This window comes from Schistocerca serialis, chromosome 6 (assembly GCF_023864345.2).
Source record: "Schistocerca serialis cubense isolate TAMUIC-IGC-003099 chromosome 6, iqSchSeri2.2, whole genome shotgun sequence".
In the NCBI taxonomy this organism is placed as follows: Eukaryota; Metazoa; Arthropoda; class Insecta; order Orthoptera; family Acrididae; genus Schistocerca; species Schistocerca serialis.
In genome coordinates, this window is record NC_064643.1 from 375142858 (window position 1) to 375161161 (window position 18304).

The 18304-nt window shown below is 38.0% G+C and overlaps 1 protein-coding gene across 3 annotated transcripts in view; it reads right to left on the bottom strand.

Annotated features, from left to right (window-relative positions):
* The window catches only part of LOC126484125 (peptidylprolyl isomerase domain and WD repeat-containing protein 1), a 123584-nt gene that overhangs the window by 25966 nt on the left and 79314 nt on the right, over positions 1 to 18304 (bottom strand). For all 3 annotated transcript variants that reach the window (XM_050107509.1, XM_050107510.1, XM_050107511.1), the window contains exon 9: positions 17541 to 17733. In XM_050107509.1, coding sequence (XP_049963466.1) covers positions 17541 to 17733 — 193 coding nt within the window. The remainder of the gene's footprint in view (positions 1 to 17540; positions 17734 to 18304) is intronic.

Below are 18304 nucleotides of genomic sequence, written 5' to 3' on the forward strand. Positions count from 1 at the left end.
GGTAAGTCTTTCCGCTCCCGGGATTGGAATGACTCCTTACCCTCTCCCTTAAAACCCACATCCTTTCGTCTTTCCGTCTCCTTCCCTCTTTCCTGATGAGGCAACAGTTTGTTGCGAAAGCTTGAATTTTGTGTGTATGTTTGTGTTTGTTTGTGGGTCTATCGACCTGCCAGTGCTTTCGTTTGGTAAGTCACATCATCTTTGTTTTTAGATATATTTTTCCCACGTGGAATGTTTCCCTCTATTATATATATAATAGAGGGAAACATATATATAGGGAAACATTCCACATTATATATATATAATAGAGGGAAACATATATATATATGGAAACATTCCACGTGGGAAAAATATATCTAAAAACAAAGATGATGTGACTTACCAAACGAAAGCGCTGGCAGGTCGATAGACACACAAACAAACACACAAAATTCAAGCTTTCGCAACAAACTGTTGCCTCATCAGGAAAGAGGGAAGGAGAGGGAAAGACGAAAGGATGTGGGTTTTAAAGGAGAGGGTAAGGAGTCATTCCAATCCTGGGAGCGGAAAGACTTACCTTAGGGGGAAAAAAGGACGGGTATACACTCTCGCGCGCACACACACACACATATCCATCCACACATATACAGACACAAGCAGACATCTTGCACAAGCAAGCTTGTGTCTGTATATGTGTGGATGGATATGTGTGTGTGTGCGAGTGTATACCCGTCCTTTTTTCCCCCTAAGGTAAGTCTTTCCGCTCCCGGTATTGGAATGACTCCTTACCCTCTCCCTTAAAACCAACATCCTTTCGTCTTTCCCTCTCCTTCCCTCTTTCCCGATGAGGCAACAGTTTGTTGCGAAAGCTTGAATTTTGTGTGTATGTTTGTGTGTCTATCGACCTGGCAGTGCTTTCGTTTGGTAAGTCACATCATCTTTGTTTTTATATATATACGAGGCCTGTTCAGAAAGTAAGCTCCGATTGATTGCCAAATTGAAACCACAGTGAACATCAGAAATGTTTTACTTGTAACAATTAGCTACACCTTTCAGCTACTTCTCTACGTAGTCGCCGTTCTGACGTAGACTTTTGTCATAGAATTGTACCAACTTTTCAATAGCCTCATCATAGAAGGCAGCCGCCAGTGCTTTCCGCCAATTCTCCACGCTGGCCTACACCTCATTGTCTGTGTCAAAATGTTGTCTTCAAAGACAGCGGTTCATGTGACCAGAGATGAAACTCAGGGGGAGACAATTGCGGACTGTATTGTGGGTAATCTAACATTTCCATTTGAAAACGATGCAGGAGCATCTTCATTGCCCCTGCAGAATGCGGCTGAGAATTGTCGTCAAGACGACACAGCACGACAGTTATGTACTGTTAGCTGCTTAGCTTCAGGCGAAATTTCTCACCAGGTCCTCGTACTTGGCGGCAGACACTATTTTCTAGACATCTTTATGCACTCACTGCGAGCTCAGAAATGAGAAGAGCGACGTGATGCTAACTGGGGTTATACTAGAGACACTACCCAACACATCTGTGCAGAGCTTTATCGGATTTTCATAGTCGTTTCCATTTCGCGACCGGAAGAACATGCTGTGCCTCTAATTGCGAAAGGAACATTGCTGCTTAGCATGTTCTTCTGAACTTAATTCTGATTTTAAGTTTAGTTTTACCTTCTCAACACCACATGGCTGTAATTAACAATATCTTTGTGTCAAAAGAGTATAGGGAAGGAGGTTTCCAACCATAAAAGCACAAACTACACAAGTATTAGGCTAGTGCAAAACTTTTTTAAGCCATTTATTTATATTTTATCATAGACTTTCCATTAACTTATTTTGTTTGCCATAAATTGTGAAAATGGTTTTGTAAGTAAAACCTCTGTACTATACTATGTGATCAGAAGTATCTGAACACCCCCCAAACATACATGTTTTTCATATTAGGTGCATTGTGCTGCCACCTACTGGCAGGTACTCCATATCAGCGACCTCAGTAGTCATTAGACACCGTGAGAGAGCAGAATGGGGCACTCTGTGGAACTCTTGGACTTTGAACGTGATTAGGTGATTGGGTGTCACTTCTGTCATAGATGCTAGATTTCTACACTCCTAAACATCCCTAGGTCCACTGTTTTTGATATGATAGTGAAGTGGTAAACGTGAAGGGACGTGTACAGCACAAAAGCATACATGCTGACCTCGTCTGTTGACTAACAGAGACTGCGGACAGTTGAAGAGGGTCATGATGCGTAACAGGCAGACATCTATCCAGACCATCACACAGGAATTCCAAGCTGCATCAGGATCCATTGCAAGTACTATGACAGTTAGGTGGGAGGTGAGAAAACTTGGATTTCATGGTCAAGTGGCTGCTCGTAAGCCACACATCACACTGGTAAATGCCAAACAATGCCTCACTTAGTGTAAGGAGCATATACATTGGACGACTGAAAAAAACATTGTGTGGAGTAATGAATCATGATACACAATGTGGTGATCTGATGGCAGGGTATGGGTATGGCGAATGCCCGGTGAACGTCATCTCTCAGCGTGTGTAGTGTCAACAGTAAAATTCGGAGGCAGTGGTGTTATGGCGTGGTCGTGTTTTTCATGGAGGGGGCTTGCACCCTTTGTTGTTTTGCATGGCACTATCACAGCATAGGCCTACATTGATGTTTTGCGCACCTTCTTGCTTCCCACTGTTGAAGAGCAATTCAGGGATGGCAATTGCGTCCTTCAACACGATCGGGCACCTGTACATAATGCACAGCCTGTGGCAGAGAGGTTACACAGCAATAACATCCCTATAATGGATTAGCCTGTACCGAGTCCTGACCTGAATCCTATGGAACACCTTTGGGATGTTTTGGAATGCCGACATCATGTTAGGCCTCACCGACCGACATCGATACCTCTCCTCAATGTAGCACTCCGTGAAGAATGGGCTGCCATTCCCCAAGAAACCTTCCAGCACCTGATAGAATGTATGTCTGCAAGAGTGGAAGTTGTCATCAAGGCTAAGGGTGGGCCAACACCATATTGAATTCCAGCATTACCGCCACAAACTTATAAGTGTCCAGATACTTTTAATCACATAGTGTATGTTGAAAAATGTTATTTGTTGACTACAAAATCAAAGGTAATCCATTCAATCTCTGGTTTGCCTAATGATTTCCTGAAACTTAATGCCAATTTGACAGTTTTATGTACTACTGATAGAAAAAACATTACATACACCTGTAGTAAACAAGTAATTTCTGGAGCTCTTAGTCTGATCTACTATAAAAATTTCTATTTTTTTCCCTAGAACAGTTTGTTTGAACTCTGCCCATGGGGCATAGTCACCTGCAAGCACCCATCATCTCACTCAGGGGCAGCCGCAAGTGTTCAGGTCGCTTGCCAGGTGGTCATGCTCACTGCATTCACGCCTGGTTTCTTGTACCCCTGCCCATGAGCACACAGCCAAAGCATACGATCACGTATGATACAGTCCAACTCCCTAACTGTCAAGGCATCAGCTGCTTGTCAACCCCGTCCATCGATACCTAGCTGCCTGCACGCCGGCTTCAAGATGGAATGGCCTTTTCTAGAACTTCACAGGCTATGGAAGTGTTATGAGCTGTCACAATGACTGTGACTAATGTGATGTTAAGGTGATGCTGTCATGGCAGACTATCAGCAAGGAGAAATTGCCAGTGTCTATATTGTTGGTGTATCACTAACAATAGTCACAAATATTTTAGGATTATCCTCTAGAGTATATCTAGTGTTATGACAGTTTACAGACTTCTTATGATAATTACTTGTGAAACACAATAACACAAGACAAATTAAACTTACTGATGGATACAGATAAAATTAGAGAGGATTCTTCCCTTTCAAAATCATCATAGTACTAAAAACTGACTGCTACATGTTGGTAATAATTGTATTTTTGTGTTGGTATGCCGTTGTAATTTGTTGTTTAAAGTCCCTAATTTTTCTATGTAATTATCTTGGAATAGAGTGATCTGTGCTCCCAACAATAAGGCGTATGTGCATTTGATTAATTAATAAAATGACTTTATATTCTCTTAAAAAGACTGACAGGAGTTGTGGCATATAGCTGGCACCGTACAGTCCAGCCACATTCTACGCAACAGAGTGCTTTTCTGACCTGTGAAGATGCCCTGCACCTTGATCGCAGCTCACCTTGCCTGCGACAGCCACTCCAGTATACGAAGCTGCAACATCCACTGGATACATCCAGCACTAGCTTGTGTCCGCGAGCCGTGTCACACTAGACAACTTCCTGGTATTCTTCTGCCAGGCACTTTCATAGGACACCACCGACAGCTTGCCAGTCAGTGCAAATTCCAGTCCCAACCTCAATATCTCGACGCTATATCAGAAGTGAAGCCAGTCTACTTGACAGAGTGCAGCGCTCATCAGAAATATCGCCAGTGCCACGTATACAGTCAATACCTATGGCAGCGTTTCTCAATGCTGACTGACAGTGTACTCTGTTTGTACATTCAGGAACTGCTCTCATGTTTGTTACAAAACTTCATTAGATCACGACAGTCTAAATATTGCTTTTACTTGGAAGCTGTTTCAGTTGCTAACGGTTATTTTACATTTTCTCTGTAGTAATAAAGTTCTACTGTTGTGGCTTCTTGAACACCCTTCTCTACTTGTGGGTGCACCTCTCACAATGGGATACTATAGAGTCAATATCAAATAGGTCACGTATCCAGAAGAAATTACAAAGAGAGAATAATGAAGTTTCCGCATTCACGAGATACCATGTGCTCAGAAGCTGAAAAAAATCAAGACCGCTTCTGTCTGCATCATATATCGTTGTTATTATTAGTCGAGAATAATGGTGTGTGTGTGTGTGAACTAATTGAATGTAACTAAGGTGACTTTCCGTGGACAACCACTCTTTAATTCTGAAAAGTTGATGGGTATGGTTAACTACAACAACTGGAAATTTACCACTGAAATATACCTGAAACAGAGAGACATGGGACACACTTGCTGCTACTGATAATGATCTGAAGAATGTACAGGAAGCATGATAGAAATTATGCTTAACTTTAAATTCATCTGCGTTTTCAAAACTATATAGAGCAGCAACTGCAAGAGGGGCACGACACAAGTTATAGGCAGCATTTAAAGATAAGTGTTTATCTAGTTATATTTTCTTGCTACAAAGTTAGATGTATATACCATTGACTTCTGAGAAAAATATGGAAGAGTATTTGTCAAAAACTGAGGCTTACTCCACAACTTCAAACACTGATAAGAAAAAATATAATGACTTAGTAGTAGCAACCTTGCTAAGTGGACTTCCATCAGATTTTCATATCCTGATTATGGCAATTGAGAAGGCAGGTGACAATATTGCCAGTGATTTATTATATCGGTGATTGTTTCAAGAATCAACAGAATGTGAGAGTCCTTCTACAAATGGAGCTTTAACTTTGGCATTGGCAGCTTCGAAGCTGTTCAGTTTGCACTTTAGCTTGATGAGTACAGGACAGGTTGTCAGCACTGTTTTCCATTTATGGAAGAAGCACATGTATCTTATTTGATATTCATTCAGTCATGATCATTGAAAAAGCACAATTGATTTTAATAATGACAGGGCCTGTGCAAACCAAAAACTACCAAAATTTGAAGAATAATCATGAGGCATGAAATTTCAAGTTGATAAAATGCTATAAATGTCAGAAAATTGGTCATACAGTGAATGAGTGTAAAACTGAAAATAAACCAAATGTTGCAAGTACTATGAAAACTGAAAATACAAATGCATAGATGGCTCTTACTGCCTCTTCACATTATGGTGATTGCAGGTATGTAGATTCTGGATGACATGAACACATGACAAATAATACTCTCTCGATGATTTAGAATCAACTACAGTTATGAAGGAATGAAGGAAGATTAGAGGTTAATATCCCATTGACAACAAAAAGGAAGGAATATTATAGGTTAATATCCCATTGACAACAAAATCATTACACACAGAGTACAAGCTTGTGTTATAGAAGGATAGGGAGGAAAATTGGCATTGCCCAATCAAAGGGACCAACATGGCATTTGGCTTAACTGATTTAGAGAAATCACGGAAAACCTAAATCTGGGTGGCCAGATGGGGATTTGAACTGTCATCATCCTGAATGTAAGTGCAGTGTACTCATCACTGAGCCAACTTGTTCAGTACACAATTACAGAAGTTAAGAGCAGCAGGCCTTGGAGTGATCATACAAGGCGCATTCTTCTTTAAGTTACCACTTATGACAAGAATAAACAAATAACAATTAACAAAGTTGCAAATGTTCCAGGTCTTGAATAAAATTAACTGTAGGTTAGTCAAACAATTAGATGTGGCTTAAGTTTAGTGTTCCATGGTAAAATAGTATAAGAATTACGTAGTCATTTCTGGAATATCAACTGAGGCCGCATCTCAAGTAGGTGTCACTTATTGATTAGTTCATCATCGTGCAAATATTGTAAACAATTACAAATTGGGGCATTAAAGATTGACATCTACATGTGTTTGAATCATGTAAGCACACATTTACTAAAAGACAAAAATGACAGAGGGACTGAACCCAATGAACATAAAATAAGAAGCATGTATTTCTTCCATAATAGGAAAGCAGTCCTGGCAGCCTCTAATGCTTTGGACAACTTAAAGTGGTGAAGTATGTGTGTAAACTCCAACTTCTTCAACAATACGACTTACCTGAGATTGTCAGCCAATTTTACTAGCTGGTTAGCTTGGTGCTGCAACCTCTTTTTCTCTTCTTCTCTGAAGTATATGTGCTAGGAACATGAATTTCTCAAGGCTCTTTCCACTTATAAAAATAAACAGGCGTATGCAGTTTCTTTTGCTTCACTTAACAATGTATATTTAAACATCAAACTTTTACAAATCTCATTCTCCACATAAACAAACACTGTCAAGTAAGTCTCCTCGTGTATCCAAAGGTTAGAAACAAAGTTCATTTAGACATAAGAGAATAAGCCCAAAGACAGGAAACCCTTCCCACCCCCCTTCCCCAGGATCCCTACCTCGCAGGTACTTGAGTGAGATGCCGGAGGAGGTTTGGTGTTAAATCGTCTCCTACAGAATGGACATTCCCACCTTCACCCTTGAGGTCCCTGAAGGAAAGCTTAGCAACCTTATGGAAACGGCAAGTGATAGAGAATCACACACACACTAGTTTGTGAGGGTCATCTGAAAGGTGTGGTGTGTGTTTTGTGTTAGTCATGATTTATATGTTTTCGTAAAACATGCTTTTATCCACAATACCCACCCTTTTCAAAACTGATATTAACCCTCCCACCTACATCACACCTCATAAAAGGTATAAAATATTCTATACAAAGCAGAAAATCTACATACTATGTTATTACAGTTGTTTAATTAGTCATCAAACATTATATGTTCTGCTAACTTAATATTTCCTTCAATTCACTAAGAAAAATATGCATCAAGAAATATAAACTGTAACTCTGGCCCGATTATGGCGGTACATTTGTCAAAGAATAACGCAGGTGTCCTAAGGCCAGCTCAGCAAGGACAGAAACCTCATGTAGAGCAAAAGGGCAAAAGCTGGCTTCATTATATACATTCAGTATGAGAATACTATTCCCATGACTTTGAAATTATTTGACAAAGAAAGGGATCACCAGGCAGCCTTCACGAAAACCAGTGTTGAGGTTATCGTAATGTCACCTCGTATCATCATTATATACAAAATTGATAATGTTGGTTTCACCCAGACCTCTACACACAGGTTTGCAAAGAAACTGGTGAAGAGATTACATACTAGGATCATTCCAAGCAAAAATATGACCTAATTATACGTGGAGACCACGCCAATCGAAACCGAGGGAGATAAGAGCTGACCACGTGCACCTAATATATCTTGTCCCAAGGCTGTGCCAAATGATGGAGATCGGAGACAATATGTGTGCTAATTTCCACCTGAGCAAAGTCGGGACAAGTCTGGATTGGGGACAGGTAGGTGCGAATGCACTTTGCAAAATCCTACCTCCTGCATGCTCTTGCAGGGACATAAGAGCGGTACCAGAAGCACTTATGCAGACACTTCTTTAGTACCACAAGAGATTATATATGGAGGTAGAGGTTGTTAGAAGTCTAACTGACTGGAACAAGGAAATCTCTTACCAAGTGCAATTTTGGACGACATAATCACAAATTCTCACTGGTATGGTTTCTTCCATTACCTCTAAGTAGGGGATGATAGAATAGTTTAAGAATTTGAGGGAATTCAGTGCAGGAAAATTATTACAGAAGAAACACTAAAAACAACTTGGGACCTGACTGTCGTCACTCTGCCCATTAACTCAGAATTTTAACATTGCTGGGGGATATGTACAACTTTACATCTTTTACACTGTACTTTCCCTTTTCTGATCCAGTAGTAGGATCCACTAAAAATAATCCCTTGGGATGGATTACTGCTTGCACTCAGTATGGTCCTTCATATTTCTGTTTGGTTCTTCAGGGCAGAGCTTTGAAGATAGTTCAATAGCTTTTTCATTGTGTTTACTCACTCTTTGTTATGCTTTTTCAACTGAATTCTTAGAAACTATTTCCTGATTTAGTTTGTAATCGACAGTAGGTTGTTCAGGCCAATTAAAACATTAAAGGAGAGGTTCTCCTACAACAGGTTTGCCTATTACTTCTAAAGATGTCAACCCTGTCAACAAAAGTGGCAATTCATTTAGAATAAGTTCAAAGTCTTTAATTTTCGTTGCCCATAAAGTATGTTTTTCATGGCAGTAGGTACGGCATAGTTTTCCAATTTCTTTCATTACTCATTCACACAGATTCGAGGACAGGTTATAGTTGGATATTAGCACTTGACGAATACCTTCCCACGCTAGAAATTCTTTAAATTGTTATTCACGAATTGTGGGCCATTGTCTGTAAGAAGCCATTTTGGTTTACCTACTTCCAGAAAGTATTGTTGTAAACAGTGTATAACTGTCTGCATATTGGCTCTTTTGATTGGATATAGTTTAACATATTTTGACCAACACTCTATGGTGACCAAAATGTATGACACTTCTCCTTTTCCTTTGGGAACTGGTCCAAAAAAATCTTCTGCTGTGAGATCATGCAAAGACTTAGGAATAATCAGATACATTTTGTACTTCATATGAGTATTATTCTCTTTCACTTTCTGTCAAATTTCACAAGTTCTTATCAAAGATGCTACTTTACGCCCAGGTTTCTTAAAATAATAAAACTTATTAATATGGGCTATACACTTTTTTATTCCAAAGTGTCCATATCCTGTATGAACATACTAAACAAGTGCGTTTTCCATTACCGTTGGAATGCATAAGCGATGTTACGCTGTCTCTCCAAAACAAATTATGACCTCTAATTTTCCATTTCCCACTTGATTAGGAGGTAAGGAATTTCGGATACACATAGAGAACATTTCTGTAAAATAGAGATCATGATGGATCTTTTCCGTTAGTCTTTGAGCCATCTCTTGTACCCTGATGTCTGGATATCCTACTGACATAAAATTAATTGCAAAAATAACGCCGGGTCCTTCCATATGTTTTAATTCTTCCATTCCTATGGGTAACCCAGACAAAGCATCTGATACGATATTCTCGGAACCTTTTACATATTGTATCCTAATATCATATTCCTGCAGGAAAAGCAGCCATCGCATTAATCTACTGTGTAACAATCGACTGCTCATTAGAAAGGATAGAGCTTGATGAATTGTATAAACATGTATTTCTGACCCCCATACTAGCGGTTGAAATTTTTGGATACTCCCTACAATCGCTAATAGTTCCTTTTCAGTAGCCGAGTAGTTTAATTCATATTTATTTTGACTGTGGCTAGCAAAAGCTATGGTTCAGCGATCTACATTATTTAGATCCCACTCTCCTTGGACTAGTACTGCAGCAATACCATAATCAGATGCATCTGTTGACAATTTAATGGTTCACCCATAACAAGATGGTGTAATATGGGTGATTCAACAAGTGCTCTTTTGATGTTTTCAATTGCTTCATTTGCCTCTTGATCCCAAACCCACAGTATTAACTTGCTTAATAAACATAAAATATTCGAGTCATTTAGTTCGTGACCTCGTATGTACCGCCTATAGTATCCAGTCATTCCTATAAATCCCTTCAATTGTCTTCCTTTTCTTGGGTGTGAACGTGCTATAATAGCTTTGATGCATTCCGGGTCCAGTCTAATTCCCTACACCCCTATAATATGCCCTAAAAACTTAAGCTCCTGGCACGCAAAATATGATTTAGACAATTTCACTGTTAAATAATATCTTTCTCTTTAAATTTCTTCAGGGTCTTACTCAAGGTTAGACAATATTCTTCCCCAGTAGCTTATATTATTAGGACATCGTCTACATATATTATTAAATCCTTCAATAAATCTCTCCATAATGCTTCATCCAGCACACTTCTAAATACGGGTACAGAAATATTAAGTCCGAATGGCAATACATTGAATTGATACAATTTACCATCAAACAAAAATGCTTTTTTGACTCTGAATGTAACCAAATTTGCCAATATCGCACAGTCACGCTCATCATGATAAAAAATCTTGCTTTCTCAAATTTAGATAACAATTCATCAATGTTAACTGGTCTGTCTCTTTCTGCCTCTATATACTTACTCAATGTCCATGCGTCTAACACTAATCGTACCCCACCTGTAGCTTTTTTCACCAAGACCAAAGGGTTATTCATGATGCTGGAGCTACGTTCTATTATATTTTTATCAATCATTTTGTTGACTTCCTCCCTCACTGCTTCTTTCAAACTTGCCGGTATTGGATACAGCTTACAGAAGAATGGAGTGTCATCTTCGATTTTGAATTTACAAATATAGGCGCTGATGTTACTGAGACAATCAGAGAACACTACATACTCCACTAAAATTTTATATAAATCTTGATTTTGTTTGGTTAATATTAGTGACTCGTTAACTTTGACTTGTATGTCAGTTCATTGTGTTCCTCGGCCTACATTATCGACCTCTGGTGACAGTTGTGCTGGAGCTGTTAATCGCAGACACTGACATTCCACTGTTTGTTTTCCAATGTAGCTGTCTGTCACAAATGGTATCCGCATCTACCGCTCCTTTTACCAGAACAAAGAAGATTTTCCTCAAAATTTAAGATGATTTTAAATTCTAATAACCAATCTAAACCAAATAATATATCTCTATTAATATTTTCTACTATTAAAAGTGTATGACAAAATAAGAAATTTACAACACTGCAGTCATTGGGTTTCGTGTTCCACACCTTTACTTTTCATTCCTGTTATACTGTCTATGTAAACTCCAGTTACTGGCAATAGCGGTAAGTGCTGTTTGGTCTGTAATAAATTAAAGAATGCGCTAGATATGAGGAATACTTCACTCCCTGAGTCTATTAATATGTTAACTTCTGAAGTTTCCATGGTCCCTGCTTTTTTAAGTATTCTGTGCGTGAAATTAATATACTTATCATTAACCAGGCCTCCTAGTGTATTTCTACGACCTGGGCCCTGGCCCTGGATCCAGATCGCACCACGTTTTCCTCATTATTAGTAATCACAGGTTGGTTACCGAATCGAGATGCTCTATTATTACTTGGTTCAAATTCCTGCAAAGTTACTGGACCTAAATTCGAAGGTGGATGCTTCTTCTGATAGTTGTCGTTACCATTTTTTCTATTGCACTGGTGTAATCTAGCTAGGTTAACTTCGTGCTTTTTGAAATTATTCCCACTACTCCTTTTGAAATTCGAATTTTCCCCTTGATGTAAAGTTTCATTACGGTCATTATGTAGGGCATCTAGGGCACTGATGAAGGACAATAATTCTTCAACCATTTTCCAGCCACTACACAAGAAGTCTTTTCTTGCACAGATGGGTAATCACCTAATCAAAATTCAAACCAACCCCTCTTCCTATATCGGCTTATCTAAATACTTTGCCTGTCTTAGATGCCAGTTGAAATATTTTCTCATGGTACCCCAAGTATTATTGTAGTATTTTGGGTCCCACAAACCTGATATTAACTTCTCCTGGGCACTTGCAAACCAATACTTCTCCTTAAATTTATTTTGAAAATCTTCCCAAGAGGAAGAGTTCTCAATATTTACTGTTCCCCATTCGAAAGCTTCTCCTAGAAGGTAACCCACAGCAAATTCAATCTTTTTAAAATCCTCCCAGTTCTTTGGCAAAGCTTGGTTGAATCTTTTCAAAATATGAGTCAGATGTACATCCCCATCCAGCTTAAACTTAAGAAATTGTCCCAATAACCTCGAATTTGCTCCCCATTGTAAATCAGTAACTACTTCACTAGTTAACACAACATTGGGTGAAGTTGTCCATTTTTCCACTTTGTCCTGGATAAGTTTGAATTCTTTCCACAAGTCATCTATAACCTTTCAGGTACCTAAAAGTTCAGAAGAAACAATAGGCGACATGTTCTCGGATGTTATTCTCTCGGTGACTTTTCGATCTATAATCCTTTCACATTGTTCCTCCAAACTACTTATAGTTACTGTATCAGAGTTAGCTATCCTCTCTTGGAAAGTTCTTTCTTCACTATGTACTCACATATTTACACCTGTAATTTGCGACTGGATTATTGGCATTAACTTATCTTGCTTTTCAACACTCTCTTTTAAAGTATGCAACCCCTGCTTTACAGCATCAAACTTAACATTGCATACATTTTCAAATGATCCTAACTTTTCCTCAATATCAAATTCTAACATTTTTGCTACATCTTGTAAGTGATCATTCTGTTTCTGACTAAAGTCAATGAACAGTTGATTTACATGAATGTCCAATGAATTGGTTAATTCTTTCTTTAAGTCTAATTTCAAATCCTCTACTTTACTATTCAAGGTGTCAAATTCAGTTTTTAAAGCATCCATGCCTTCACATAGATTACCAAATTCTTTGCTCTGTGAGTCGACATTGGCATTTAACAATCCTAAAGTTTCATTCTGAGCATTTAAATTAGAATGTACGAAGCTTAGTTCTTTACTTAGAGTTGCATTTAGTTCCTTACTTAGAGCAGCATTTTGAGTTTGGATTAGATTTACTAACTCAGACCAGTCAGGTCCTTCTTCAGTAATCCTCATAGCCATGGCTGGTTCTGACGTCTCTCCAATTTGTTGTTTACTGTACATGCTTCTATAGGCTTTAGCTCTTGTGAGCATTTAATACTAATTTCAATTATACCAGTCATGCAGTAAAAGTTCACCTCACAGTATTTTGTAACACTTCTTACTAGAGTAATAAAGTTTTTATTTCACGCTCACCGGGCATAGAATTCTCGCTGCATAGGTGAGCGGATGTGGCGGCAGGTCAGAACTGGTGAACAGAGGCTGGTGCCGGCGGTGGTGGGTGTAGGTTGGTTACTGCGTCTGCATCCCTGCGATGCGTGTGAGAGCTGTATACTCCCCACACTGGATCTTCTTGGCCAAATCGTTCTAGGCATATCCCTTCTTAGTCTAATACATCGAGATCTACTCTCCAGTGTTTCATGTTGTGGCTTTCTTATGTCTTCTCCCTTATTTGCCTTTACAAATTCTCTCCATTTGATTTTTAGGCTTAGTCCAGTTTCTCGTAATGGCTCTCTCGCTTTGTTATACTCGTTTGCTATGGCAACACATAATATCTTCTTATCTCATTTTCATCTCAAAATTCCTGTTCTCTTCTGTCCTTTCACACAGGTCACCACATTCTAATGCTTTGGACGACTTAAAGTGGTGAAGTATGTGTGTAAACTCCCACTTCTTTAATGATACGACTTACTTGAGATTGTCAGCTGACTTTCCTTGCTGGCTAGCTTGCTGCTGCAACCTTGTTTTCTCTTCTTCTCCGAAGTATATTTGCTAGGAATATATTATATTCCTAGCAATATTTAAACATCAAACTTTTACAAATCTCATTCACCACATAAACAAACACTGTCAAGTAAGTCTCCTCGCATATCCAAAGGTTAGAAATAAAGTTCATTTACACATAAGAGAAAACTGGCTTAAAAAGCAAGTCCATTCTCATCCTGAATCTGAATACTTGTCTTATCCTCTCCAAGTCCAAGACGAGCATTAATTAATAATATTTCCACTGTTCTTCTTTTTTTCACTACAATAGTCAAAGTTATAAAACAGCATGGAATAACACAGAAGTTCCTTGAGTATGCTGTGTTCTTTCATTTAAATTCCATGGCGTGACCGGCTAACACTTGTCAGTACTGTTCGACCGCCGTATCTACAGTCTTCTTACTACACACTTCGGACCTGCACACACAGACAGGCAACGTGCAGTAGATAGGCTCTCTCACACTTATATTTAATATATTGTGTGTTCGAGACGGTCAAAGGCTGAGTGGTTCTAGAATTTACGTGGAAATTCTCAAAACACTTCAAGCCTGCTCTACAAACATCAAGCAGATATGCAAAAGGTCTTGTTAAATAGTGCATTCTGAAGTTTGTGGACCAATGAGCATGGCTTCATGGAGAAAAGTAAGTGATACCATATTTACCCCAATTATAAGACAACATTTTTTCCAAAATTCATCATTTGAAAACTACGTGGTCACCTTATATTTGCAGATTAAACTATTGCTGCTGAGGTAGACATTTTTGCAGTTTTTAATAGATTAATATAGGAGTTGTCTTACATTTATAGGTGAAGCTTTGGCTATTGAGGTTTCGTACAAATTCATTTTGATGAGTTGGCAAACAATACTTTCGTTCGAATAGGCTCAAGATTCCCCAATATACAGAAGTGCTTGATACAGTAGTGATCTTCTTTGATCAATCACATAACATTTGACTCACAGCATTAATGCAATGGACAGATACATGAGAAACCATGAACTATGTACTACAACAATCTAATGCTCCAGTTAAAAACTGACAGTTTTGTGAAACACAGCAGGAGATAACATTAAATTCTATCAACTCACAAACTTTTTTTGTATTTCAATAGATTTGCATCAGAAGTTCTCATACCTGTATTTATGCTAATTTTAAGTAAAGGTACCATTCAAAGCCAAATATCTTGTCCTTCAAAAACCATTACATGATTCTGAACCCAAGTGTTTTATTTGGTTATGAGAAACTGATGATTTATGAAGTGCATTGCAAATGAAAATTCTGTTCCTGTACATTACTAGCTATTAATCAGCTTTAGAACGTGATGAGATATTCAGATGGAACAAGAAAGAAAATTAATCCAGAATTAAATGTCTAACAAATGAGACAAATCATATTAAACAGACTGCAGTTGTCATTGCAAGAATAAAGTATAGCAGAAAGACTCATGGAGATAGTACCAACAGATGACACTATATCACGGGACAAGAGAAAGTTCTAGAATTGGACTGAATCGTGATTCTGATACTCCTTTTTTATGCATTAGTTACTGTTGTTACACATGACTTACACCCTAGAAGATGTAGCCATCCAAGCTGCATTGTTGCTCAAGCACAGCACTACAGAAGGCTTGGAGGGGGCATAGTGACTCAAGCTTACCTAAGGATTGTGAGTGTGGGGTGAGTAGTGGTGAGCAGGCACCAAATTTCCATCTTGCTGCCAACCTTGACAATATATACTGTGTACTTTGGCTTTTTATGAAAATCTACCATGTTTAAACTGCAGAATACCTGAGTGTTTGTACTCGGAATTGAACTGACTTTACGCCCGACCAAGTAATCAACAAAAGCATTCATTTCTGCAGAAGACGCTAAAAGTCTAGGCTGGGGCCAGTGGCATATTTACATGTTTTGTACAGCAATGTTGTCGATGTTCACCATGAGGTATGACACAAACGATAGAGGGTGTGTCAACTGCTAGTTCTACGCAGCCAACGAGAAAATGATGGGCAGATGATATGTTTTTGTAGCAAAAAAAAGACATTGTAACATTCTCACATCAGTATAGAAGCGAAATCCGGTGTGTGACCCTACAAATAAATAAATAAATAAATCACAACACATTTGGAAGAAACAACCAAATATTTGTAACAACGAAGATATAAGTTTCACAGCTGCCCTGTTAGGAGGATGACAATGATGATTAAAAACAGTGCTACCACAGATGACAGGCTAAACAAAACAGGCAATGAAAGCAAAAATTAATGTAAACAATTTTTTGTTTATTTTGTTTCTGCTTGTATTATCAAAACGCAGACAATGAATAAATTACGTAAGTTCAGAATAGGTGTAAAGGCAACTTCTTAGGCAGATACCTTACATCAATAAAAATATGTGATTTTGATTAGTCAGAATATGTTAAAAAGTAGATTTTCCTCTTAAAAACAGGGGGGTCATCTTATATTCAGGGTTGCCTGATACTCAGGTAAATACTGTAATTCGTGAAAAAACTCTGTGATACTTTCATTGATTTCAAAGCAAAAGTAGAAAATGAAACTGTCTGAAAAACTAAAATAATTTGTACAGATAATGAAAAAGATTTGTCAGTCAGCATATGAAAGCATTCCTAAAGACAAATGGAATTCACCATGAGATGAAAATTCTTTATACACAAGAACAAAATAGAGTAATAGAATTCCTCAGCCAAACAATCATTCAAAAGACAAGACTGATATTGATAAGAGAGAGGACTGAGCCATTAACACTGCAATTTACCTGTACATCGCCATGAAAGAAACCCTTTGTCTTAGACCAGTCACACAGAATGTGGAAATTAACAGAATATGCACCAATCATAGCAACAGTGCCAACTCTCTTCATACACAGGAGAGGCTCCTTTTCCAAAAGGTGATTGGGGAGCAGCCAGGCAAACAGTTTGCCACACTGATACAGAATGTCCCAGTAGGGCATATCATGGAACTTTCAACAATTTGATGATGGCAACAAATGTTGCAACTGATTACTTTAAAAATTTAAATGCCTGTTTGTAAATTACATGTGTTATTGTTTGTATTTTATTTAATACTGCACTTAAAAATGCCATGTGATAAATAAGTAAGTCTGTATGGTTCAAGGTACAAGACCAGACATTGAACATTATCGATGAATCCATCATAGGCACAGTGAATATAGGACCAACTTTCCAAAACTGAAGACTTCAATTATGGCAATTATGCACTAGATCTCAATCAACAATGGGCAAAATTTTTAAGTTAGCAGGGAGCAGCAATTTTGAATAATTCAAAATGGCTACCAACAGTAGTTCTGTCAACTAAAGAAGCAGAATATATCACCTTATCAAATGCATCACAAGAAGCAATATATGTTCAACGAGTACTCCATGGATGGTCTGTTAAAACATAGTGAAAAATCAATAAGTATGTTCTGTGATAATAGCGGTGTTGTTGCACTGAGTCATGAAATTAAGAAATTCAATGTCAATTTTATCATTAACAAGTAGCAAGCCGATTTTTTGATGAAGGCATTACCAAAGATTAAGCATTAGTGGGGCAGCCAAGCTGTGGGAGTTTCAGAAGACATGGCATTTAAACAATATATAAATTACTTAAGTAAATACACACCTGAAACAATGCCAACTTCAGGAGTCTCAAGTTTTCTGGTTTACCAATCATGCGGACACATCTGTTAGTAAATAAATTAACAACTTTTACCCCCAGCATTGTTGCATACATTATAAAGTATCCACTTTCATCAAATACAATGTTAGCAAGATTGATTGCATCAGATTTCTCAAGGTCACGTTCGGCAGCCATTCTGCAAAGAAACAAAATTCTCATCTAATTTCTCACTATCATCACACAATTTTACTGAAATGCGGGCCCTATAACTCTGCAGTTCTTAAAAAAATGCTTTTTTTTTTCAGCTTTGGTTTATGTACGTATAAATCTGCAATTATGGAATATTCTGAAAGTCCAAAAAGAGAAAAACAAATTTAACGGCAGACATGCAGACAACAAATGAAATAAAGTGGAGGGAAATCATTTTGAGAAAATTGAATGTCTGGACAGACAAGTAAATTACAAATACAAGAAGGGTGATAGGGACAAAAAGGTAAAGAACGGTGAAAAAAATAATGTTCTATAAATGTTCCATTTTTAGCAAAAAAGATTACAGCCTACCTGTACATCAAAATTTACCCAATACTGATATAACTACTGTCAGAACTACTGCAAAAAAAAAAAAAAAAAAAAAAAAAAAAAAAAAAAAAAAAAAAAATCCGGTGAATGCCACTATTGACTTAACTCACTCAGAACAAGTGCCCGAACACAATGCCAAATGTACATACATGAATTGCAATTGTTGTTACTCCATCCTGGACTTTTCA